Source organism: Sceloporus undulatus, chromosome 6, assembly GCF_019175285.1.
Source record: "Sceloporus undulatus isolate JIND9_A2432 ecotype Alabama chromosome 6, SceUnd_v1.1, whole genome shotgun sequence".
Lineage (NCBI taxonomy): Eukaryota > Metazoa > Chordata > Lepidosauria > Squamata > Phrynosomatidae > Sceloporus > Sceloporus undulatus.
Window position 1 is genome coordinate 106,998,196 of NC_056527.1, and position 24,522 is coordinate 107,022,717.

General features: G+C 43.2%; 2 protein-coding genes across 3 annotated transcripts in view; one reads left to right on the plus strand and one right to left on the minus strand.

Annotated features, from left to right (window-relative positions):
• Positions 1-4,561, plus strand: part of LOC121934967 (germ cell-specific gene 1-like protein) — a 12,703-nt gene extending 8,142 nt beyond the window's left edge. The window contains exons 4-5 of the mRNA XM_042475939.1: positions 1,276-1,387; positions 3,988-4,561. Coding sequence (XP_042331873.1) covers positions 1,276-1,387; positions 3,988-4,336 — 461 coding nt within the window. The 3' untranslated portion in view covers positions 4,337-4,561. The remainder of the gene's footprint in view (positions 1-1,275; positions 1,388-3,987) is intronic.
• A 5,463-nt stretch (positions 4,562-10,024) lies between these two features.
• IL11 (interleukin 11) overlaps positions 10,025-24,522 on the minus strand; it is a 34,385-nt gene continuing 19,887 nt past the window's right edge. For both annotated transcript variants that reach the window (XM_042475503.1, XM_042475504.1), the window contains 4 exons: positions 16,626-16,783; positions 15,139-15,225; positions 13,181-13,339; positions 10,025-12,290 (listed from right to left, as the gene is read on the minus strand). In XM_042475503.1, the coding sequence (XP_042331437.1) occupies positions 12,126-12,290; positions 13,181-13,339; positions 15,139-15,225; positions 16,626-16,783 (569 nt within the window). In that variant the 3' untranslated portion in view covers positions 10,025-12,125. The remainder of the gene's footprint in view (positions 12,291-13,180; positions 13,340-15,138; positions 15,226-16,625; positions 16,784-24,522) is intronic.

The following is a 24,522-nucleotide window of genomic DNA, read 5'->3' on the forward strand; positions in this document are numbered from 1 at the left end:
AGAGCCGGGATGTAATAGGAAGAACCAAGACTAAGAGAAATCCACAAATGGATGTATTGAAATTAAGCTTAAAGAAGGTGTAAAGAAGGGGAATAATGCAAAAAAAAATATAATGTTAAGTATGGTGGAAGATGAATATTACAAATCTGTTTATGTGAAAACGTAACAAATATGACTTATCTCTATTAATAATAAGTCCTCTGTCATCTTTTTCAGCTGCTTTTAAAATATCCCAGTTTTTCTTTCTTCCTCTCACTTTCCCCCCTTGTCCTCAACTTACTTCACTTGCTGCAAAATGAGTTCTAGCTGCAAAAGAAATTTGCTCTCAGTTAACTCAGCAGGGAGGAAAGGAGAGGGGAGGGTGAAATGTTGCCTTTTCTAGTAGGCTCAGAGGCAAAAGCAAACTGCTGCACCCTCTTCTAGCTGAATTTGCCCCATTTCCTGCTTGGCCCTTCCAGGGTCCCAAATTTAGGGCCATACCCCTTACCCATGACACCCCATCATGTATTAGTTTCTCATCTCTGTCATTCTGAAAGGTTGAAGTGCCTCTCCTAAGGCTTAAGGCAGTTAGAGCTTTAGATGAAAATATGATGGGTCTGTCCCTTTTGATTTTTGCCTGTCTTGCCATTGCAGTATAGCCCCTGAAAACTATTCTGAAATTGAATTTGACCCTTAGACTCAGTCCATTTAGACTATCATTATAGCACTGTAAGTCCACTTTAACTGCCAGGTGGGATCCTGGGACTGGGAGTTTAAGGAGAAATGTTTAGAAGCTCTAGCACCTCCCTAAACTATATCTCTCAGGATTCCATAGAATGAGCTTTATCCCATTACAAAAGTAAGATGAGAGGCAGCGAAATAGAAGCAGCTTTCTCTTTACCTCTCTGCATGAATTCTTAGCACTTCTGTTATAGCACCTTCCAGACAATCGTAAAAGCATGCCTTTTGCCAAATGGATTTTTCCAGCATGACAACAGGCATGCTTTTATGGCCATCTCCCTTGGGAATAGAATGGAAGTGCTTCAAGGGCATACAGAGAGGTAAACAGAAAGCTGCTTCTATCTCCTGCCTCTCACCTTACTTTTGTAATGTGATAAGGCTCTAAAACAGTTAAAGTGGAATCAGTGCCACAATTATGTAGTGTGAATGGGCCCCTGAAGGAAGTTCCACACTCCGACTCTGGAAGACACACCTTGGGTTTCAGGAGCACTATTTTATTATTTGCTAATTGCTGGATATTTTCCAAAATATAACTTTCTGACTGCTTTTCAACAGGACTCCTGGGCATGGTAGCCCACATGATGTACATGACAGTCTTTCAAGTGGCAGTGAACCTGGGACCAAAAGACTGGAGACCTCAGACATGGTATTATGGATGGTCCTTTGGGTGAGTCACTAGTCTTGGTAAAGAGAGCAGTGTAGGCTCTTCCGTTTTATAACCTTGGACGTTTTTCTCTTATAACTCTGTGGTCTAGATAGGGAAGGAGAGAAAGGGGAGACAGGCAAATGGAAGTGGAAAGGATGGAAGAAGAGACAGAATATGTCAGTCACAAGTGTGGAAGAATAGAACTTCTAGAATGACAGAAGTTATTGAACTTGTCAATTCATGTGACAGAAGGCATCAAACATTGCTGCATAAGAACCTGTGTTCAGTTCTCTGTTCAGTCATGATGCCAACACAGTATCTGGATTTACAGATCATAAATCTGTAAATCTGTTAATCTGCACTGCAGAAATAATGGAGCTTGACATCACTTTAACTGTGGAGTTTATCAAATGGGACGGGAGGCTCTCAATTTCAAAAGAGAAGATAGCGAAGTCAATTTGAAAATTCACACAATTACATGATTACTTATCACACCTTAAAGTCGCTGTAATGGCCTCTCCGAACGTGACCCAGATTCTGTGCAAAGTAAGCCATCACATCGGTGGGTTCTTTATTGCAAATTGGCACCCTTGCGCATGCTCAGTGAGACTCCAGATGACTGGAGCATAGCATATTTAGGCGAGTGAGAGAGAGGAACCAAGGAACCCCACAATTTACAAAAGAGGTTGGGGGGGGCAGGAAGAATGGTTGGAAGAACATGCTCTATTCATGTTAAAATGAGCATATATTCCCTCTTGTCACGTTAAAATGTGAATATAATGGTTATCCAATAGCTCCCAGTCTATGCCTCTTAATTAGCAGGCAGCAGCCCCCCCCCCTCAGCAATGCTGAAGGACAAGCAGAAGCAAAATTGAAACAGAATTGCAGTGTGGCTTCATGGGAAATCCTCCCTTCCAGATTGGAGGGGGAAAACCAGGACCAAAGAAGGCATGCATATCACACCAAACAACAATGCACTGAGTGTGAAGTTGCCTAGGAATAGGGTTTGTGACTTCGCTAGTTCACTGAATTTACTTAACTGTGGATTGACACGTGATTGCGTCCGGAGTGTGCTCGGACTGCCAGCGATCACGTGTGGTAATCTTTTGTGCAATAACGTGAATACGCATGATTCCGTTCAGGATGACACTGGATTATACTTCCAATTTCGGTCGTGTGATATTGTCCTGTCATGACTCATTGTTATGGAATACTTGGAGATTTATCACACTGAGATTTTCAGAGCTTTTGCAGGTCAGTTCCGACGTGACCGCGCTTCCAACGATGCACATTCACGTCATAACATGAATGAGTTATCAGACGCCATTCCTTTCTGTGGGAGCTCCTTCCGTGAGGCTTCCGCAGTGATTCCAAAGTGACTCCTCATTTTGATGAATTCAGAAAAAACGTGAATTCACAGAATTCGCATTCAAGCTCACTTTGATTTCACTTCGAATTGGTCTGGTGTGGAAAACCACTCCGATGTCGCCCCCCCTTGGCCCCCTGTGTCCTGCTCCGTCATTCCCCTCTTCCTCCTTCACCCCATCTCACCCCCTCTGGCCCCCATCCCATCATCCATATCATCCCCTGCCGTCTGCTGCATCCCAATCCTGGCCCCAGCAACCCCCAGTGACCTATCCCATCATCCCCTGACTGCTCCTGCATCCTAATCCTGGCCCCAGCGACCTATCCCATCATCCTCTGCCTTCTCCTGAATCCCAATCCTGGCTCCAGCGACCCCCAGCGACCTATCCCATCATCCCCTGACTGCACCTGTATCCCAATCCTGGCCCCACTGACCCCCAGTGACTTATTCCATCATCCCCTGACTACTTCTTCTCCCCAATGAAGAATGACAGCTAAGGAGGGGCAGGGTTGGAGGACAGCATCCAGAGCCTCACTGAGCATGTGCAAGGGTGTTCGAATAGTTGAACCCTCCAGTGTGGTAATACAATGTGCAATCACTCCATTTTGCTTGAATCCGCATCACGTGACTTGCTTGGAATAGAACTGACTTCGCTTTCCCCTCAATTCGGAAGGGTAGCGGAAAGGCAACCGGGTGTGGTAAAGCATCACGTTTTAACCTTAATTTGCATTGCTAGACAGGAGTGACTCTGGATCTGGTGTGAAAAAACATCACGCTTCACGTTGCTAGAACAGGAGTGACTTCGGATCTGAGCTGCAAACCCCCCACGTGTGATAAGGTCCCGATTTGTGAGTTATTTAGCTTTCTTCATTGGAGAGTTCTGGTCCCACAACAAAGTACAAATTCTAGGATTCCATAGCAATGAGCCATGACAGTTAAGCAGTATCAAAGTGCATTATTTCTCTAGTGCAGATTAGACCAAAGGCATGTATTAGAACAAGTGCATGAACAAGTGCATAAAGGGTTGTAGGGCTTGGAAAAGTTGACTTTGGGATTACAGCTCTGAGAATCACTCAGCTAGCATGTTGGCTAGGGGGTTGTGGGAACTGTATTTCTCTCTCACACAAAAACATTCTCAGGTCTCGCTCAGAGCTGTTATGATCATAATGGGGGCCTAGATAGAAAGATGAACCTGACTATCTGACCTCTCTCTCTCTCTTTCTTGCAACCCCTCCCTGGTTTTCTTTTTCCTCAGCATGGCCTGGCTGTCTTTTACCCTCTGCATGTCAGCCTCTGTGCTGACACTCAACACCTACACCAAGACCATCCTGGAGTTCAAGTATCGTAGGCGGATTTTCGAGAAGCACACAGCATCCATGGGGAGCCTCCGAGGCTCTGACCCACCTGCTCTGGCCCCTGATCTAGAGCGTTTCCTGTGGGATAAATACATCTTCAGTGTTAGTGACTCTCTAGACTTCTCCCCCAGCCCCCCAGGCCCCATGGCCCCCTGTGTGGGACGCAAGGCCTATGCAGGGGGTTATGCTGGGCTTGCTGGAGGTTATAGTGGGGATGCTGGTGATGAGGATGACGGGGAACCATGCTGAAGGAAAGACCTTTGGGGTGAAAAGTTGCCCTCTTCCTTCATGTCTCTGTTCTTCTGACTTTTCCATTCACCTTTCCCACACCCATCTGACCATTACCCTCCCACTTTGACTCTGGTGTGACACTTGGTGGCTATTTCACAATGTACAGAAGCATTGGAGCCTTGTTTGCATTACAAACAAGCCGGGCAAGTAAACAGAGAGAAGTGTGAAGTCGAAGGCTTTCATGGCGGGCATCCATATTTTTTTGTGGGTTTTTGGGGCTATGTGGCCATGTCCTAGAAGAGTTTATTTCTGACGTTTCGCCAGCATCTGTGGCTGGCATCTTCAGGGAAAGATGCTTCTCTGAAGATGCCAGCCACAGATGCTGGCGAAACATCAGGAAGAAGCTCTTCTAGAACATGGCCACATAGCCCCAAAAACCCACAAAAAACTATGATCGTAAAAGTGTCCCTTTTGCTAAGCTGGAAAAATCCGTTCGGCAAAAGAGACGTTTTTACAACCCTCTCCCATGCTTTTACAACTGGAAGGGAATGAAAATGCTTCAGTACTCCCCCCTCCTAAGTAACTGTGTTGAATTTAGAGAAATACAAAAGGTGGGGTTTTTAAGTGGTGGCACTCCATCCGTGGAATGCTCTCCCCAGTGATACTCTCCTGGTGCCTATGTTGCAGTCTTTCCTGTGATTGGTGGAGGTCTTTTTATTCTCCCAGGAAAGCTAAGACCTGTGAATAGTGCTTTTAGACCGTAGCACTCTTCTGTTTTGCTGATGATTTTTATGTACTTTGGTTTTATATGGGATAGTGGTTTTTATCTTGGTTTTTTATTCTGTTCTGTCTCTAGCGGTTGTTGTTTCATTGTCTGTACTTCATGTTTTTAATGTGTTGTAGCACTGAGAAGATAACTCTGGCTACTGGTTCTAAATCAGGAGGGAGGGAGGGAGGGAGGGAGGGAGGGAGGGAAGGAAGGAAGGAAGGAGTTGAACCTATGGATCAGAGCAATCCCCAGCCACATAAACAATTGAAGCATTAATTAAATAATATCCTTATTTGGAGGGTAGCATAAATACAGATAATTGAGGCTGCTGCCACACTGCAGAATTAATGCAGTTTCACACTGCTTTAACCATCATGGCTCCATCCTATAGAATCCTGGGATTTATAGTTTGTTGTGGCACCAGAGCTCTCTGATAGAAAAGGCTAAATATCTCACAAAACTACAAATCCCAAATTTTTATAGCATTTAGTCATGGTAGTTAAAGCAGTGTCAAACTGCAGACGCAGCCAAGATCTCTTCCATACTATACGTCTGTAGCACATAGTACAGTATGCCATCTTCTAACGGAGCCTGGATGGCCATCTGTCGGGGATGCTTTGATTTGGATTTCCTGCGTGGCAGGAGGTTGGACTGGATGGCCCTTGCGGTCTCTTCCAGCTCTATGATTCTATGATTCTAACCTACAGGGCACAGTTTACTAGGAAGCTGTGCTTGAATAAACCACACTGTAATAAGCAGGGGCTCAGTGGAAGCCATATTGTGTCCTTACATAGTTGGTATTTATTTGAAAGGCAATGTTTTAATGGACTGTGCCATGTTTAAGTTAGTTCTGTTTCGATCTTGTGCTTCAGGCATGCTAGCATCGTGTAATATTTATTGATCTATATTGTTGTACAGTATTTAAAAGGATTTCTCCCACCCACTGTTCAGGAAACAACTCTCCTAATAAACAGACTTGCAAAAGGTTGAAACCCATTAAAAGATCACTGAGGGGTGGTGAGAAACCAATAAAGGACAATAATAAATTGTGATAAATTACAATATGCTCATTAATTGTAGTTAGAAACATGAAAACAAAAATCTTCCAAGTAAAATGTTGTAATTATAGACTAGAATAAGAATGTCTTCAAATCACTCTTTAAAATCAGCATTGATGAGGTTGGTACATTTTTTCCTGAGGAAGGAATTCCAGAATTGTGGAGCTACCACCCAAAAGGCCATGTTTTCGATACCTGGCAGTCTCCTAGAAAGGATCATGGCACAGATCTCGCAGACTGTGTCCTTTGGGTGTCTGTTTGGATGAATGTCTTGCTGCAATCCATCAGTTCTTCTGACTTTGTGGAAGATTTGTTGTAGCTGTCAGGCTTTCAGCCCATTGGAAACTGCCCCTATAACAAACATTTGGCCTTATACTTAGAAGTTGCAGCAGGAGCCTGTTTTGTCACCATAATTTTATCCAGGAAAATTGTCAGTATCCATTCAGGTAATGGCATGAGATCCTGCGTGCTGTTACATGTGAGTAAGACCCACCAAACTCCACATGGTTTATTTCTCAGTAATTCTGCATTCATCAAGCCTGTAAAGGTTAGCAATAAACACAATTGGCTCTTTGCAGACATAGGTCCAAAACACACTGCAGAAATAATCCAGTCTGAGACCGATTTAACTGCCCTGGCTCAGTGCTTGGGAATCCTGTATTGTGAAACATTTAGCCTTCAGAGAAGTCACAAAAGTACAATACCCAGGATTCTCTAGCACTGAGCCTGGGCAGTTTAAACAGTCTCAAACTGGATTATTTCTGCAGTGTGTTTTGGACCATAGGTTTTTTTAGCTGCTACTGCAAAGCTCTCTTCTTCCTCCAGGCCATGGGTCATCCAGGTGTGTGAAGGGGAAATATCCACAGTCCTTCAGGCCGTCCCATGCTCCTTACTGCCACAGCAAATCCCTTCCATCCTCAACTCTCTTGTTAAGTGTGTGTGCGTGTAAAATATGAAATGTGCCACTGAACTAAGGACTTTGGAGTAAGAGTCATTTAAATGTCCTGAAATGCTCAACTTTTCTAGTAATCAAGTTATCATTAGAGTACAAGCGTACTAAAATCCAGCTACCCTAAACATTGGATATCCTCCTTTCCAACATGTCAATGTGACTGAACTTGTGAGTGAAACCCAAGTATCTTTATGTATGTGATGTATATTATATACAGTTTTTTGTGCAGTAGAGTAGAAGGTATGGCCCTACCTAGTTTTTCCCATCAATAGCATTGGCTGTTTCAGACCTACATGTTTCTTCTCATGGATTTGGGTTTTTCTTGCGATCTTGGCCATGACCCAGAGCTTGGAAAAGTTACTTTTTGCAATGCAGTTCCCAAAATCCCTCCAGCCAGTATGACCAATGGTTATAGCAATTGGGAAATTCTGGGAGATGTAGTCCAAACAGTAACTTTTCCAGGCTTTATCATGGCATGACAAACAGTATTCCCTTCAACACTCCATCTCACATACTCTTCCCCCAAGCCTATTTGCAGCTGTGTCTGCTTTATATCATCTGCTTTGCTTCATGTAATTGTTTTCCATCTGTGGAGAATGAGGATGATCAGGACTTGTTAATTACTGCTTGATTAAAGGGATTAAAGAATTAATCAGTGTCAGTCTGCTTCATTTCATAAGGAGTAAAGGCTGAGAAGGGAGAAGCACTGAGCAGGCAAGGAAAGTTGGTTTCCAAAAGGGATCAAGGATTCAAGGCAGGGCTGGAGGATTAGCATTATATAAACCCCATAGCAGAGGAAAAATAGGAAGCTGCCTTTTAATGAATGAGACCATGGATTCATCCATCTTAGTCCATCACCAATGACTGGTAGGAAATCTCCAGAATTTCAAGTATGATTTTTTTTCTGCCCTTATTTGTTGATATTAAGGTCAAACATTGGACCTTTTGTATGCAGGTGGTCCAAGTATTGTGCCACCAAATAGTGGCAGATACTTATTTTTCTGGTAGAACTGTCCTTATGTCAGAATCTAATGTAGAAACAATTAAGAACAGGTCGGTTGGAACCAGAATTTCCAGAGAGATCCAATGTTCTCTTCCTAACAAAGGGGGCTGTGGCCTCACAAAGGATGGAGACATCTTAAATCACAGAAGAAGTACCTTTTTGTATTGCTAATGAAATTCACATTTTATCTCCTGGATTTTGGAATACTTGTCCCAATGCCACATGGCCAGAAGGAGGAGAAGCCTGCCTGCATAGATATCCCCCCATACTATCTCAACACAGAATAACACAGAGACCTGTGACAAACATTGTAATTTTTTAATAAAAAATGTCTCCTGTATGATTTTCAACACCTTTGCTTGATGAAGAAGCCATTGGAGCTTTGAAAGCTTGCACCATGAATTTTGTGCATTGTCGCTTGTCCGGATAAAGGTATCACTATTTTGTGGGTTTTGGATGTTATTGTACTCTGTTATATGGCCAACACAGCTACCCATTAATATGTTTCCAGAAATTCCAGAGTATGAAAACCTTACTTGTTTGAGAATACAGTTCCCAGAATCCCCCAGCCAACATGGCCACTGTTGTTTCCACATTCTGTGAATTTCAGCGAGGCCAGAGCACATGCTTTCTACACAGATGGTCTCATATGTTCAGCCCAAGTGTCTCAAGCTAAAACAAAACAAAACAAAAACCCTCTAGGAAAGATGCCACTTGGAGAACCCAGAAAACAGCTACTGGTCTCGAGTTCAAGAGATCATAGCCCTTCTCTCTTCTCTCGTAGACGCATTACAGGCATGCCAAAGTGGCGTAGTAGGGTTGACTCGGTGCGTTTTAGGGTTGAGAAGGGCCGTCCCTTCCAGATGCCCCTAACCCTAATACGGACCGAGTCCATACAAAATGGCGGCACCCGTTCCACATGGGCGCCGCAATCTTGATGTAGCAGGTACGTTGCGTCCGCACGTTACACGGCACATATGATGCCGCAAGTGCGCCATTGGCGCCTCTCGACATCATAATTGCGCCACAAAGAGAAGCGCCATTTTGGCACTTCTTATTTGCAGCACGGTGGAGCCACGCGGTTTGGACGCTGGGGCTCCTCCGCGCTGCAAATGATGGCGGCAGCAGACCGCCCGTTTTGGGCGGCCTGTAATGCGCCCAAGACTTTTATCATAGTACACTGTTATAGTGCTATATTATTCCACTTTAACTGCTATGGCTGCCTCTTATGGAACCCTGGGGTTTGTAGTTTAGTGAGGACTAAGGGCTCTCTGGCTGAGAGTTCTAAATACCCATACATAAACTACAAATCCCAGGATTCCAAGGAGGTAATAGCAGTTAAAATGGAATAATATAGCGCTATAACAATGTAATGTGATCTTGTCCCAAGCAGAGCCATATCACATTAAAAACAAACAGAATGGGGAAAATCCTTTTGTCAAATGGATTTTTCCAACTTATCTTTCCATCTCCACATGATGCTGAAACAAGTGTCCCTTTTGATTTTTCCAGTTTATCTTTCTGTCTTCGCATGATGCTGAAGCATGTAAAAATGTCCCTTTTGCCAAACAAATTTTTCCAGCTTGGCCAAAGGGACACTTTTAAAGTGGCAGGTGAGGACACAGCTGTTGGTTGACCATTGTATTGAATAATATTTGTTATTATCTATGATTCAGTTGTATTTCAGTCACTGAAAACACCTCTTCTCCCATGTAAGAAAGACACGGCTCTCTTGGTTGATTCCTTTTCACTTTTTATTTCAAATTTAGTCCCCCAACTCTTTTTTTTTTAAAAAAAATCTTTTCTTATTACAAAAGAAAAGAAAGAAGAAAGTGGAGCTGGTCAATAAATACTCAAAAGACATTCAAAATAAAATAACATCCATAAAATAATATTAATAATAATAACAATAACCACAATGATATCAAAGAACAACAATAATTAATAAAACAACCCAGACTTGGAACAGATAAATTAAAAAAATAACTTATAAGGAAGAAACCTAATGGTTTATTTTATAAATATCCAGGAGCTATTAATGATAAATATCTGAAACTGGTGGATGGGTGGGTGCTAGGTCTAGCCATTGAAAGAGAGGTGGGGATCCTGTCGTTTGTCAGATAATGCTGCTCTACAGTTTCCATCATACTTGATCACTGCTGAGTCGAACCACAGTCGAAGCACAGGTTGCTTATCCCTGCATTGAATGGTATGGATTGAATTTCAATGTGCAATTAAAAAAAAAACAACTAAATATCTCAGTCCACATATGGAAATCTAAAGCGGAAGATACTGGTCATATTTTGAATCCGTGCATTGGCCAAATTTAGGACAGTAAATAGACTACACATTCTAGCATTAACTATTTTGAACCTGGTTTGATCCTGCTTTGCATCCTTTTGTTGCCTTTTAAAACAACTGGCTTGTTTGACAATATGTTCGTCCACCAGGGGGCACTGCTGGTAAAGGAAAATACAGCTTGTCTTGTCTGGTGAAAGGTTTTTAGTTGTGGAGGATGGAGGTAATTTTATAGTCTAGACTAAATTCTACTTCTTACACTCTCGTTAGGAAGCAGTGTCCCACTCTGCTGAATACTTGCTTTGAAATGTTTTTCTGGCATTTTAAAACTCTTTGGAGTTTTAATTAATTATCTGTCTGGTCAGATGATCAAACCTGCATAAATACGCATGTGAAAAATGCAATATTGAATGAGGAGGAAAAAACTAATTTCTGTTGCTGTCAGATAAGGCTTTTCTATCTTGTGACCTCCAGAGGTGATGGACTACAACCCCACAGTCCCCAAACCACCTGCTTGGATGATATTAGGATTGTAGTCCCAACACGTCTGGAGGGTCAAGGGAGGCTATTTTAGGCAATGTATGGAAATCTCATACTAAGCACCATCAGAGATGCATCCAGCATTGTTGTTATCATGCACTAAATGAAGTAGGTTTGCATGAGACTTGCACTAAAGAAATCTTGTTCCATCTTTAGGTACCACAGACCTTTGTAAGAAAGGTGGGGTGTAAGAAGGATGGTGCATACCTTTTTTTAAAGATGTGTACCTTTTCTAAGACGGTGTCTTAGACCATCTTGTTGTGTGTGTGCTGCGTACCTTCAAATTGTCTCTGACTTCTGGAAATCCTAATGCAAAAGTATCACGAGGTTTTCTTGGCAAGATTTGTTCAGAGGGCACTGCCCTTGCCTTTCTCAGAGGCTGAGAGACTGTGACTTGCTTAAGGTAAGCTTTTTACAAAGCATCCTTGTGCAGCCCAATTAATTGTGTAGGGCACTGAGGTTTTTTTTAGCTGAACTAAGGGCTATGTGAAATCAGGATGTGGCTTAGTGAATGCCTGGTCACCTCTCTTTGAGGTCTAAATGCCCTCCCTTCAAGGAATCCTTTTCCCTTCATCCAAAGCCCACAGGATTCCCAGTTCTATTGGAGGATCCTAGGAAATGTTTTTGAGCACAATTATTCTAGATGGAGGCATGACTTTGGCCTACTGGTCATAGCGCCTCTTCCCCCAGTGGAAACTGAGTCGATCATATACACGGCAGGGAAAGATCAGTAAAGATGAGCATGATGTTTTTGATCTTTTTAAAACAGTAATCCCACACACTACATGCCACTAAAGGATTCCCTTATACATGACACAGATCAATGCATATCATCCAGATTATAATGTTCCATTGATGCAAGGGAGAGAAATTTGGAAGAAAAACAAACACTCTCTCCCTAATTATTACCTCAAGCTCATATGGAGAATGAGATGAAATGGTTGTTTCAAGAGCAAAGAAGCTCCTACTTATTCCACAATGGCCACCCAGTGTAAGAAGGTGTGAGCTGTCCAAACGTCTCAGTTCCTCCCACCCAGCAGCATCCCCTAAAGGAGGAATCCAGTGGTGCCCATCTTATAGACTTCGTTGCACCCTTCTCCATAGGTTTTGCTGAAGCAGCATCCAAGAGTTCCAGGTTCGAAAGGAGGCTTTCCAAAATATCCGTGGTGGTTTTGTTTTCCTGCAGCTCACAGCTTGTTTCGGATCAGAACCAGCACACGTGCTGCCCAGTCTAGATAAAGGTGAAATGAGTGGACGATGGCATGTCCTGCCTGAACGACAGACCAGTGGGTGCCATGAGCTGGGAGAGTTGGCAAAGGGTCATTGGGCCGGGAGAGGCTGAGCTTCGTCATCTGGGGAGAAAAGGACACGCGTGAGTTTGATGTTCTGGAGCAGGGATAGGTGACATACAATTCCTATCATCCTGTTCTGTATACACTCTACCCCCTGCTGCTGCAGAAATGGCTTCCACCAACCCCTTTAGCAAAATTATGATGGCTTCCTCCTTTTTCTTCTCTTCCAATCACTCCAGAAAGGAAAGAAGATGCTCTGCCTTGTGGTCTTTCAGATCTCTATGGTGTAGAGCAGTGGTTCTCAAACTCTGGTCCTACAGCTGTGTGGAATGTTAACTCCCAGAATCCCTGAGCATCGGCCATACTAACTGGGGTCTCTGGAAGTCCAAAAGAGCTGGAGAACTAGAGTTTGAGAACCACTGGTATAGAGGACATTTTACTACCCACTTGCATAACAGAGAGCTGGTAAAGGTACTGACAGTCACTGGTTGTGCAGCTTCTGAAGGACTCCAGAGAGTCCAGTGAGGACCCCTTCACCCCAAGAAATCCATCCCTATTTTGAAGGAAGAAGGGCCTAAATCTACCAAGCATCAGATCCAATCTGATCTTGGAAGCTAAGTAGGGTCAGCCTGGTTAGTACTTGAACAGGAGACCACCAACAAATACCTGGTGCTTTAGGATATATTTCAGAAGAAGGAACTGGGAAAGCACTTCCGAGTATTCCTTGCCTAAGAAAATCCTATGAAATTCACAGGGTCGCTGTAAGTAGACAGGCAGCTTTAAGGCACATATATGCACACACATTTTGAAGGAAGAATTTGGATTTGACTTTAGTACCGAACCAGACATATTAGCCCCTTTCTGTTTCTGATGATGTTGGAAGAGTCTATGGAGTCCTGCTCATGGACCCAAGACCTGTCAGGCAATCCTCATTTCCAGCAAACCCTTACCAGATGCTCCAGTCTTTTAAGAAGGCGGTCAAGCCGGTTGTGCACAGTGCCAATGTCATGCTCCATGGGCCGCAGCAGTGGTGCCGCTTTCCGTAGCCACTCAAAGTGGCGCTGGTAACACTGCAAGTCTGAGCTGAGCCGGGCGAGACCCCCAGAGACCTAAAGAAGAGAGGGAAGTGAAAAGAGGATTAAGGCTAAGAGCAGAGAGAGAAAAAGCAGACCACTATGGCTGGTTGGCCTGTATATCCTAGAAGTGATTTCCTAGCAGATATTTCCCCGCATCTCTCCAGAAAAACTGGCTGCACTCTAGGAGGATCAGGACTGGCATAAGAAGTTTTGCTACTTGAGGCAAATAGCGTGGCATAGTGGTTTGAGTGCTGGACTACCACTCTAGAGACCAAAGTTCAGTTCCCAACTTGGCCATGAAACCCATTGGGTGACCTTGGGTAAGACACATCCTCTTGGCCTCGGGAATGCAATGGCAAACCTCCTCTGAACAAACTTTGCCAAGAAAACTCCATGATTGGTTTGCCTTAGGGTCGCCATAAATGAGAAATGACTTGAAGGTATACAACAACAAAAAATCCCAACAAATCAAAGTGGTAAACACAAGGCTAGATAAGTTATTCTGTCACCTCAGTCAGAAAAGTGAAAAAGTAATATTCCCTGGGAAGAAAACCACAATGCACAGTTATTAATAAATATTTAATAATTTTGGCCTTCTCCTGGGACCTGCATTTAGTTGCCTGAAGCAGTCATGTTATTCTGTCTAATAACTGGAGCACCAGGAGGATGGGAAGTGATGACTGTGGTTGAATCCACACTGCAGAAATAATGCAATTTGAAACCACTTTAACTGCCATGGCTCCATGCTATGGAATTTTGGGATTTGTAGTTTTGTGAGATATTTAGCCTTCTTTGTTGGAGGGCATTAGTGCTACAACAGACTACAAATTCTATAATCCTACAGCATGGAACCATGGCTGTTCTGCAGTGCAGATTCAGCATTAGTTAAATTAGAGACAAATGGAAAGTACAATAAGGAAAATGGGAGTCAATCTAGGATGCTCTAGTTTTGGTTGTTCCAGTTTAACCCAAGGTGAGTGAAACTGTAGCGACCTAAAAGGTGGAAACTCAAGCCCACCAAAGGAAGAGCAAATCAGAGCTAGAGTCTGTGGAGAGTCTGAATCCATCACTACTACCAGTGGGAGTTTCTGTAAGCAGCTATGGTTGCTAGGGGAAAAATCAGTATTTGCTAAAGCAGCCACTATGTTCCCACCAAGAAGGGAAATGGTTATATATTTGATTTCTATCTTGCTTTTCTCCGAAAACTAGGACGGCAAGCAGCCCACAAGATTTTTTTAAAAACACACAGAGAAAAAATTACAACATCAAAGCAAAATGAAAGAAATTGTAGTGTGCAGTTAAAGAAATAAGTGATGAATGGTCTAAATACCCTAAAGGACCAGATCCTGAAGATTATCAGACAGAGGACAGGAGCAAAGCCTGTCCTTATCCCACTCGTGACAGCGATCATGTGAAAGACATTCTTACATGTCACGCTGATCCTGTCAAAAATCTGTCAATGAAGGGGAATTGCATTAACAGGTTCTTCTGTTAATGCAAAATGAAAGACAAACACAGGGCAATTCTACTTCACTCACAGGACAATGATCAGTGTGACGTGATCTGAAAGTCCTTCCTGCAATTGTGCAGGAGGGACGAGACAAGGACGGGAAAAGGATGGGACAAGGATGTCCTGTTCCCCTGTCTGATAATCTCTTCTGTCTGATTTTGGAAGCTAAGCAGGGTCAGCCTTAAGAAAACCTTATGAAATTCATGGGGTCCCCTTAAGTCTATAGGCAATGTGAAGACACACACACACCAAGCTTGGTGCACAGGACAACCTCTAGAGCACACCAGGCAGTGGACACAACGAAAAGAAACCCCCCATTTACCTGAATATTGGCAAGTTCCACCGCATTCATGGACAAAACCGGTAGTGTTTCCAGCTTGTGCTCACCTTCTGCTGGGTAACGGTTTTTCTGTGCAATGGCAAAAAGATTGAGGGAAGCAAATCAGATCATGATGAAAACAAGAGCGTCGCTGAACACTTTACTTCTGCCAATAAATAATAAAATTAGGCCGGGGAAACAGGCACCCCACCATTTTAACAATGAACAGAACATTTTTTATAAAAATATATATGGATGGCATTGCTGATTGGCAATTTTAGGAGACTTTGGGTGTGTTTACACTACAGAAATAAAGCAGTTTGATACCACTTTAACTGCTGTGACTCAATGCAATTGAATTCTGGATCTGCAGTTTTCTGAGAGATTTAGCCTTTCCTGTCAGGGAGCTCTGGTGCCCCAACAAACTACAAACCCCAGAATTCTATAGCATCAAGCCATAAAAGTTAAAGTGGCATCAAACTGTTTTATTTCTGAAGTGTAGTAGCAGCCTTTGTCCAAAATATTAAGGTTGCCAAGCTCTGTTAATTGTTTGGGTCACAAAACCTTATTACCTAACCATTGCCAACTTCCTAACTATAAGCAGCCCAGATACTTCATCCTTAGCAAGCCATTACTCAGTGGTAGTAGAATACCAGCTTTGCATGGAAAAGTCAGATTTTCAATCCCTCTCCTGTTAACTGGAACCTGGACAGCAGATCTTTGGAGAACAGATGTCACCCAGAGTAGACAGGATGAGTGTCTCAATGGATATTTTAGTCCACCATATCTGAAGGGCTTCACACTGGGAAAGATATGTACTCAGGTACACAGGCCAACAACCTGACTTAGTATATGACCTCTTCTCAAGCTTCGGAATGTTACTGCTTTGGACTGCAACTCCCAGAATCCCCAGTCGTCATGCTGGCTAGGGATTCTGGGAATTGCAGTCCAAAACAGTAACACTCTTAAGCTTGGAAAGAGGCTTTTTAAGGACTTGAGGGTTCTGGAATTTCATGTCCGAAAAGAAACAACTGTACATACTCGACTTTAAGCTGACCTTATGTATAAACTGAAGGCAAGTTTTGGGGCAAAATCAAGGATTTTGATACGACTCGTGAATAAGTTGAGGGTAAAATTTAGGGGCATGAACAAAGGATCTAAAGGAAAATAGTGCCAAAGAACTTACAAAATTCCGGCAGGCATGTTTGTGCTCACCCTAAAGGCTGGATGGATGAGAGGGTAGAGCAGGGTCAGTGCTTCTAGGATAGATTACGCTCTTCCCTTTCACCAGGGAATGGGTTCTTTTTAAATAAGAGTTAAAATAGAGTTCCTACATTGACCCATGGATAGGTCGACTCAGGTTTTTGGGGACGGTGTGTAGACTTATACATGAGTATATACAGTATTTGAGTTCTGTAGTCTGGCAAGAGGAACTATTTCAGTCCTGACCTCTTTGTTATCTTTCTCTCAAAAAGGTTTTTGGGACTTACAAAGTGGTTAAAGAGGTTCTTGGTATCACTCAGCAGGTTTCTTGCCAGGTTGACAATTGAATCAAACTCAGCCCGAGGGTCCAGAGGCTTTGGTCGTGGCGCAGCCCAGAGTCCTTCACACAGACTTAGCAGCACCACCAAGACTTGGCACAAACCCTCTGCAATGAGAAAAATGGGTCACAGTTAGAAGAGTGGAGGCTACAGACCTGACTGCCAACTTGAGGTCGAAAGGAGAGGGATGGGAAGGTGGGACTATCTGCAAGTAGACACCAGTTCAGAGGAGGACAGGCTAGAAACAGCTCTTCGTGTCGTGTTTTGGTTTGTTGGTGTAGTTGTTTTTTATATACAAAGAGTGGTTTTGGTTGGTTTTTTGTTTTCAAATGTGGAGAAGTATTCAAAAATAGAAATCCTACTCACATATGAAACGGTACACTCTATTTTGCCATCTCAGGATTCTTTTACCTCATTCTGCAAATCCATTTCACTTAAGGGCTAAGAGCTAGAATGCCCAGGTTCTCTAAATGAATAGCTCTCTACAGGTGGAAGGAGCCAGAGCTTTTAAAAGTTACTTTTTCAGATTACAATTCCCAGAAACCTTTTGGACCATGGACTCCAACTCCTGGCTATGCTGAGTGGACAATTCTCTATTATGCTGCAGTTCAGAAGTGAATTCTCCAAGCTCTGGCTCAGGGAGAGGTGAGCAGCTGGAGACATTTGGGTGGGATGGCTGAAAGAACCGACTGTGTGTGGTACCAACACCTCTCCCATGTCCATTACAGCCGTCTCCTCTCTGTTTTTCATCGTATACTGCTTTTATACACACACACCAAGGTTATGAGTTCAAGTCTTGCCCTGCCATGCCTTTGCCAAATGCAACTGTTTTCCAGCATCGGCCTCATGCTGTCTTTCCTGTCACATTCCAAATGGAGAGACTTATTGGCTGTTTTCCTAAACATTCTTTATTCTGCAATCCCACCACCCACTCCTTCAAAGTCCTTTCTTTTTTCCACAGTGTATGAATGAGGGTATCAAAAATGCAGCTTAATACTTGAATATATATATATATATATATATATATATAGAGAGAGAGAGAGAGAGAGAGAGAGAGTTTTTTAAGTGTTTCATTTCCTGCTCTTTTGATGTTTTGCTCCCTGTAGTTTAGATCAGAGCATGGGACTTGTTCATTTTCATCTTAAACATGGTTTAGTGGTTTGAGTGCTGGACTGTGACTCTAGAGACCAGGGTTTTAATCCTGGTTCAACCATGTAAACCTCCTGGATGACCTTGGACAAGTCACATACTCTCATCCTCAGAGGATGGCAATGGCAAACCCACTCTGAAAAAACTTGCAAAGGAAACCCTGTGATAGATTCACCTTAGGGTCTCCATAATTGAGAAACAACTTGAAGGCACACAACAACAATAAACACTTAATTAGTCCTGGAAGCAAACCACATAGGATACCAAGGTCCCACTGTATAAGCTTTCACGGACTACGTTTCCTTCATCAGATGCATTGATTGATTTGTTCAAGGAAGTCACAGCTGTAGGTTTGCAAGACAAGGGCATGGCTGTTAATTACAGGGCCTTATGGGGGTCTTTCATTCATAGAGTCACCACATGGAAAGCCAACCTGATGGCACATAACAACAAATCACTCTGAATACTATTGATAGTCTCAAGCAGAGTAGGCCCATTTAGTCAATGGGATTTATCAACACCCCCCCCCCCACACACACACGCATTCAACAAGTGATCCAGTAAGTGTACTATGGTTAAAACTAAGCCATAGGATTCAGGCTAGTGTGTGTGCATGTGTGATATATATAAAATCACATATGCACATACACACACATTGTATTGTAGTGGTTTGAATGCTGGACAATGGGTGACCAGGGTTCAAATCCTCACTTAGCCATACAAACCCAGTGAGTGACCTTGAGCAAGTCACAACTTCTTAGCCCCAAAGGAAGGCCATAGCAAACCCCCTCTAAACAAATCTTGCTGAGAAAACCCCATTATAGGTTTGCCTTAGGGCACTGGTTCCCAAACTTTGGTCATCCAGATGTTTTGGACTCCAGCTCTGAGAATGCCTTGCTATTGGCCAAGCTGGCTGGAGCTTCTGGGAATGGAAGTCCAAAATATCTGGAGGACTTAAGTGTAGGAAGCAATGCCTTAGGATCACCATAAGTTGGAAACAACTTGAAGGCACACAGCAAAACACATTCTCTCTCTCTCTCTCTCTCTCTCTCTCTCTCACACACACACACACACAATCTGTACATGTATGTGTATAGATTGAATTGAACAGTTTGTTTCTTTTTAATCGTACTTCAAGAATCTACTGCATCAAATAGACTGTCTCAGCCTGTCGCTTAGAAAGGACTGTCCAGTCTCTGGTCCCATTCCTTGCTGTTTGCTTGCATAATGTTTGTGCAAAGAGAGAAAGCAAACTTAAAAAAAAAAAACACAAATGTGCCGATGTAGTTTTTAAGCCTGCATGATGGACATATGCATGTGTGTCTCTGTGAGCATTGCACGACACCTTTTGAGAGCAAGAAATGGTGTGTGGGAAATGCGCCTTGGGCTTGGCTAGTTGGAAGAAGGAATTTTGAGCAGAAAATGAAATGGCCCAAAGGTGCCCCTGTAAGACATCTGGCAGGAGTTCTGAGCATAGGCTAGTTGGCAGGCAAGGCAGGGAAGGAGGGGTTGGTTGGGTTAGGGAATTCCTGCCCCGCGACAGAGTCATCCCGGCGCCTTTGCCGTGAGGTAAGGAAAAAAGAAGCCATCGGTATTCGGAAATAGTGATGCTGATGCAGGAGGGAGGGGTAAAGGAGGGGGTGAGTCAAGGTGTTTTCATGGAAAAGCCATCCTGTGTTGTCTTAGAGAGCAAACTGCATATTTTCCCCTTGCTAGCAAGCTGGGGAATCAGTCTGGATTTCAAAGAAGGTTAGGTTTATTTCTCCCTCTCTCTCTCTCTCAACCTACCCCTAGAACCAAGACTGTTCCTCAATTCATAGGCGCAAGCAAACAGGACGAGTCCTTAGGTGTGTGGATGTAAAACCACAGGCTCTTGGCTGGATTCTTGCTGGAGCTGACTCTGATTAAAAGGACGACCAATTTTTAAAAAACTGGCCCATGCAATTGTTTCCTAAGCAGTAGCTACATCTTTTATTGTTATCAAGGGAAGCCCATACCTTTATGCTGTGAAAAGCTTTGCCTGCTGATTACTGTGTATATTTATACTTTGTTAATTTGTCCATGTAGCAAGATAGATGACTTTAAAAAGGTCATTTTGTTGTTAATGTACAGTGGGTCCTTGGTATCCATTGGGGTTTGGTTCCAGGACCCCCGGTGGATACCAAAATCCCTGGATGCTCAAATCCCATTAAATACAGTACTATAGTGAAATGGTATCCCTTATATAAAATAGTAAAACCAATAATTGCTCTTTGGGGTTTATATCTATTTGTAATCATTTTAACCCGTGGATGGTTGAATCCGTAGATAAAGAATCCACAGATATAGGATTTTCTCATCAATTTTGGTTAGAGAGGGTATGCTTTCCACATCTTATCAACATTATAGGGTATCTAAAACATTGCAGGGGCTGGGCAGGGCCATCTGATAAACACAGCATGGTTGAGTGAATTGTCACCAGCAAGACACCTAGCAGGATAGGCAAGAATTTAACTGGTGAAACTATTCCTCTAGTATCTGATCTGAATGGGGTGGAAAACCAACTGCTGCTGCTTAATTCCTGCCAGACATGCAACTCTGAAAGGCTCAGGAATTCCACCAGAAAACAGTTGGCAAAGCTACCCATGAAAGAAAGCACTTTTGTGCATGTGCTAAGTGCCTTCCCTTCACTCCTGTGAACCAGAAGAAAACTGACATTAAGGCAAGATTTCAGCCCCAAAGTAGGAAGGAACATGACTCCAAGCAGATCTAAAACATATTTTTAAAAAGGAAAACACAGTTGCTGCCTATCATTTGCATTTCAGTCTTAATTCTTACCTGTGCATTCATTACTTCATGTCCCCAGATAGGAGGCACAGCTAATAATAATAATAATAATAATAATAATAATAATAATAATAATAATAATAATAATAAAAAATCAGATTACATGTTTCCATGCAGAAAGTAGTGGGCACCTACACTTTGAACAGCTTCCTGTGAATCAGGCAAAGAACAAAAGAAAATGCCTTCTACCAAGTTTGTCCATCTCGGCCAGAATGATCTTCTAGCCTGTGTTGCCCCAAGCAGCCTATGTGCTTTGAAATGTATTACTCAAACTACAACTTTCATGATTCCCAGCCAAGATAGTGGCCTGCTGGCTGGCATGGCTGGTTATGATAAGAGCTCTAGTTTACCACATCTGGAAGAGCCCCAGATCAGGGAAGGCTGGATTTGACTTTGCTTCAGGGTAACTGTAACTTTTCTTTAGGGTCTCTAGCAGAGGTTTTCCAAATCACTGCTTAGGTAGAATTGGAAAAGATGACAAGCGTCATCCAGTCCTATCCCCTGTCATGCAGCAATACACAAAGCACCCCTGAGAGATGGTATTCTCAAGCCTCTGTTTAAAATAAAACCTCCAAAGAAGGAGACACCACCACACTCTGAAGCACTGTATTCAATTGCCTGCCTTCAAGTAATCTGTTAACTGATAGTGTTCCCATGAATTCTATAGGGTTTTCTTAGGCAAGAAATATTCAGAAGTAGCTTGCCATTGTTCTCCTCTGAAGTATAGCCTACAGCATCTAGTATTCCTTAGTGGTCCTCCATCCAAGTACTAACAGAGCTGACTTCTGAGTTCAGGTGGGATCTAGTGACTTCAGGCTATTTAGGCCTCTGTTTGTGCCTTCAAGTCATTTCTGGCTTATAGTAACCCTAAGGTGAACCTATAATGGAGTTTTTCTGGGGCTGAGAGTGTGTGGCTTGCCAAGGTCACCCAGTGGTTTCCATGGTCAAGCAGGGAATCAAGCCCTGGTTTCTAGAGTCACAGTCCAATGCTCAAACCACTATACCATGCTGGCTCTGACCAACTGGTGCTGACCCACTCCTAAAAGGGTATGCAGGGGATTGAACCGGGGTTTGTTCTATCCTGCCTCTTTAAGAGGCAAATTCAGAAGGCTTTGGTGCTCACCAGCCTTGTGGGAGATACAGAAGGGAATGCTTTCAGTCTTGGGCAGAAGCCAAGAGAAGCAGTTTGGGCTTAGATCACCACCTCAGGGGACAAAACAATCCTGAGACTACTCAATTAAGTTTTACATTTCTTTAAAGTAGAACTTGGAAATGTGACATGGAGGGACTACAGCTACCAAAACCTTCCCATGGCCATGTTAGCTGAGGGAGTTGTAGTCCCTGAAAGTATTTTCCCCAAACACTGCTTTAAAATCAGAGGCTGCGGTTTTCTGGGAGGTTTTAATAACCGAGCTGAAGGCATTGATGCGCAGTGCTGTTTCCTCATATTCAAAAGGAACCTTCTATATCCGAAGCATGCACACTTTAAGCTACAATCTCTTTTACCCATTTGCCTGGCTAGATATGCCAGTGGTCCAACTCACTATAGAATGGTTTTGAATGTTCAGTTTGTTCCTGCTAAAGATTTTCTCCTTGCTCCCCACCCCTAACATGGCCAATAATAATAAACTTGTGTTACCACCATAAGCAAAGAAGAAGAACTGGACGGAGGGAGTTAGGCAGGGATGGCATTGGGAAATCAATTGACATAATCCAGGTCCAGAGACAACAAACAGAGTTGTGGGTCTGGGCACATCCCCACACCTATGCACTGTTCTTTGAAAACCTATTTTTGGGGCCTACACTCCTAGGCCTGATTTTTACTGGTGAATTCCAAATAGAATCAACCTATTAATTCAATTATTGTTTATACATAGATAAACCCCACTGGTTCAATGGGTTTATTCGAGTTGGCATTAGCAATAAGATTAAGGCACTAGAATGCCTCCAGCCAGCCTGGTCACTGGCCACACTGGTTGGTTGTTATCCCAAAAAGTACTCTTTCCAACCTTTGCTGACAAACTGGTTCCCCACTCCCTGACATAACAAAATCCTGGCTTTAGGTGGACCTTGGACAAATCCAGCAAAATACGTCTTTTCTGAGGTCACCATGTTTTCTGACATTACCCTACTTACCCCATGTGCTGCAAATTACTTTTCTACCTCCATTATGGCTTGGCTAGCAATTTGGTTGGAGGGGGATTGGGCTCTTTGGCTTTACTGTAATCTGCCTTGGTTTTGAAGTTGAGAAAGCAGAGATAGCAGAACTTTAAAACAAATAGATACTCGAGAGAAAAGAGGTAACACAGGTAAATTCAGCCAAGGACCTGCTCTGCTTGTGTTTACTCTGCAAACTCATGAAGTAAGAAGGCTGAGAAGGGCTCTGTTGCTCCCACCATCTGCTGTTAGCTCATAAAGTGCTGAGTCTGGAGCTCTGTTAAGCGGCCTTTCCTGAACCAAAGCCACCATTAAAACCACTGACCCCTGAACTACTCCAGTCCAGCATCTTTCCTGAGCAAAAGATCAGCAGAGGTGATACACAGCATTAAATGCACCTCATTATATGTTCCCTGGATCATACCTGTATAAATATTGTTGTGGACATGTCTGATGGTCAGTAGACAGGATAGCACAAGAAGGCATGGAAAATGTCTACCCCCAAAGGGGTAGATACACCAGGATAGACCAGGATAGGCATCGTGCAGCCCTCTAGATATTGTTGGACTGCAAGCCCCAGCATTCCTTACCAGTAGCTCTGCTGGTGAGAGCTGCTGGGACTTGGACTCGAACAACATCTGGAGGGCCACTCTATTGTCACCCTTAGGACAGACACAGAAATCAAATTATGCCCAAGCTGAGTCAGGCAGATGGATGGACGGGCGGACGGACGGGTAAACTGAGATATAAAATGCAAATGTCTGACATCCTGATAAGGTGAAATGGCAATGATGGATAATGAGATAAAACACCTTCAAATGGCAGAAAATGCAGATATTTCATCCCAGGTATACAGCTAGCCATGGCCCATAAAAACAGTTGCAAAAAATATTTCTGTTACATGTGATCTTACCATTGTAGATGGACATGTAAAATATTTATGGCATAAATGTAAGATTGGTGGCTGTGAAACAAGGGCTGGATATTAATGGTGGGTCTTACTTTGGGCAGATGCAGCAATGTCCCCCCCCCCCCAACATGCATCCCAACCAGCAGAGGTATGAGGGGAATATAGACATTGCAAATGAGAGTGCTCGACGGAAAAGATATATGTGGTTAGCTCTGTCTCTTGTAGCCCCAAATCTTTGCCTCTGGTGACCCCAACGTCTGCCCCACTAATTCCAGTGGGCATCAGTCACTTCTGGTAGATACAGAGTTTATCTACCTGACAGATTATTCTTCTATTTTCATTAGCCCCACACTTGAGATTCTGAATAAGTGGTATGGTGCAGGGTTTGGAGAGATTTTAATGGCCTTATTTTTTAGGATGATAAGCCAACTACTCATGTGGATCCTTTGCTCATTCCCATCTGCCATGAAGATGGGCAGCAGAAGACTGGTACAGCCTGGACACATGAGAAAGCAAGGATGGAGAGATGTCTAGACTGACAGTGCCAGTTCATAAAGAAAGGATGCTCAGGTGTTCATAGAAAGTAGTGCACGTTGTGAAAAGAAGTTAAAAATTACACTGAATGTGTATATGAAGCAGAGCTGGGGAAATGCATGGTGCAAGTTCACCAAATTCCAGTTGGGCCACATTGCTACAATGTAGCACAAAGGAAGTAATGTCTTGACATTTCTATTTCCCATTTTTAGCCAGAAAATGTCATGGTGTGTGTGTGGGGGGGTGGTGGTGGTCTAAGTGCTGAAGCTA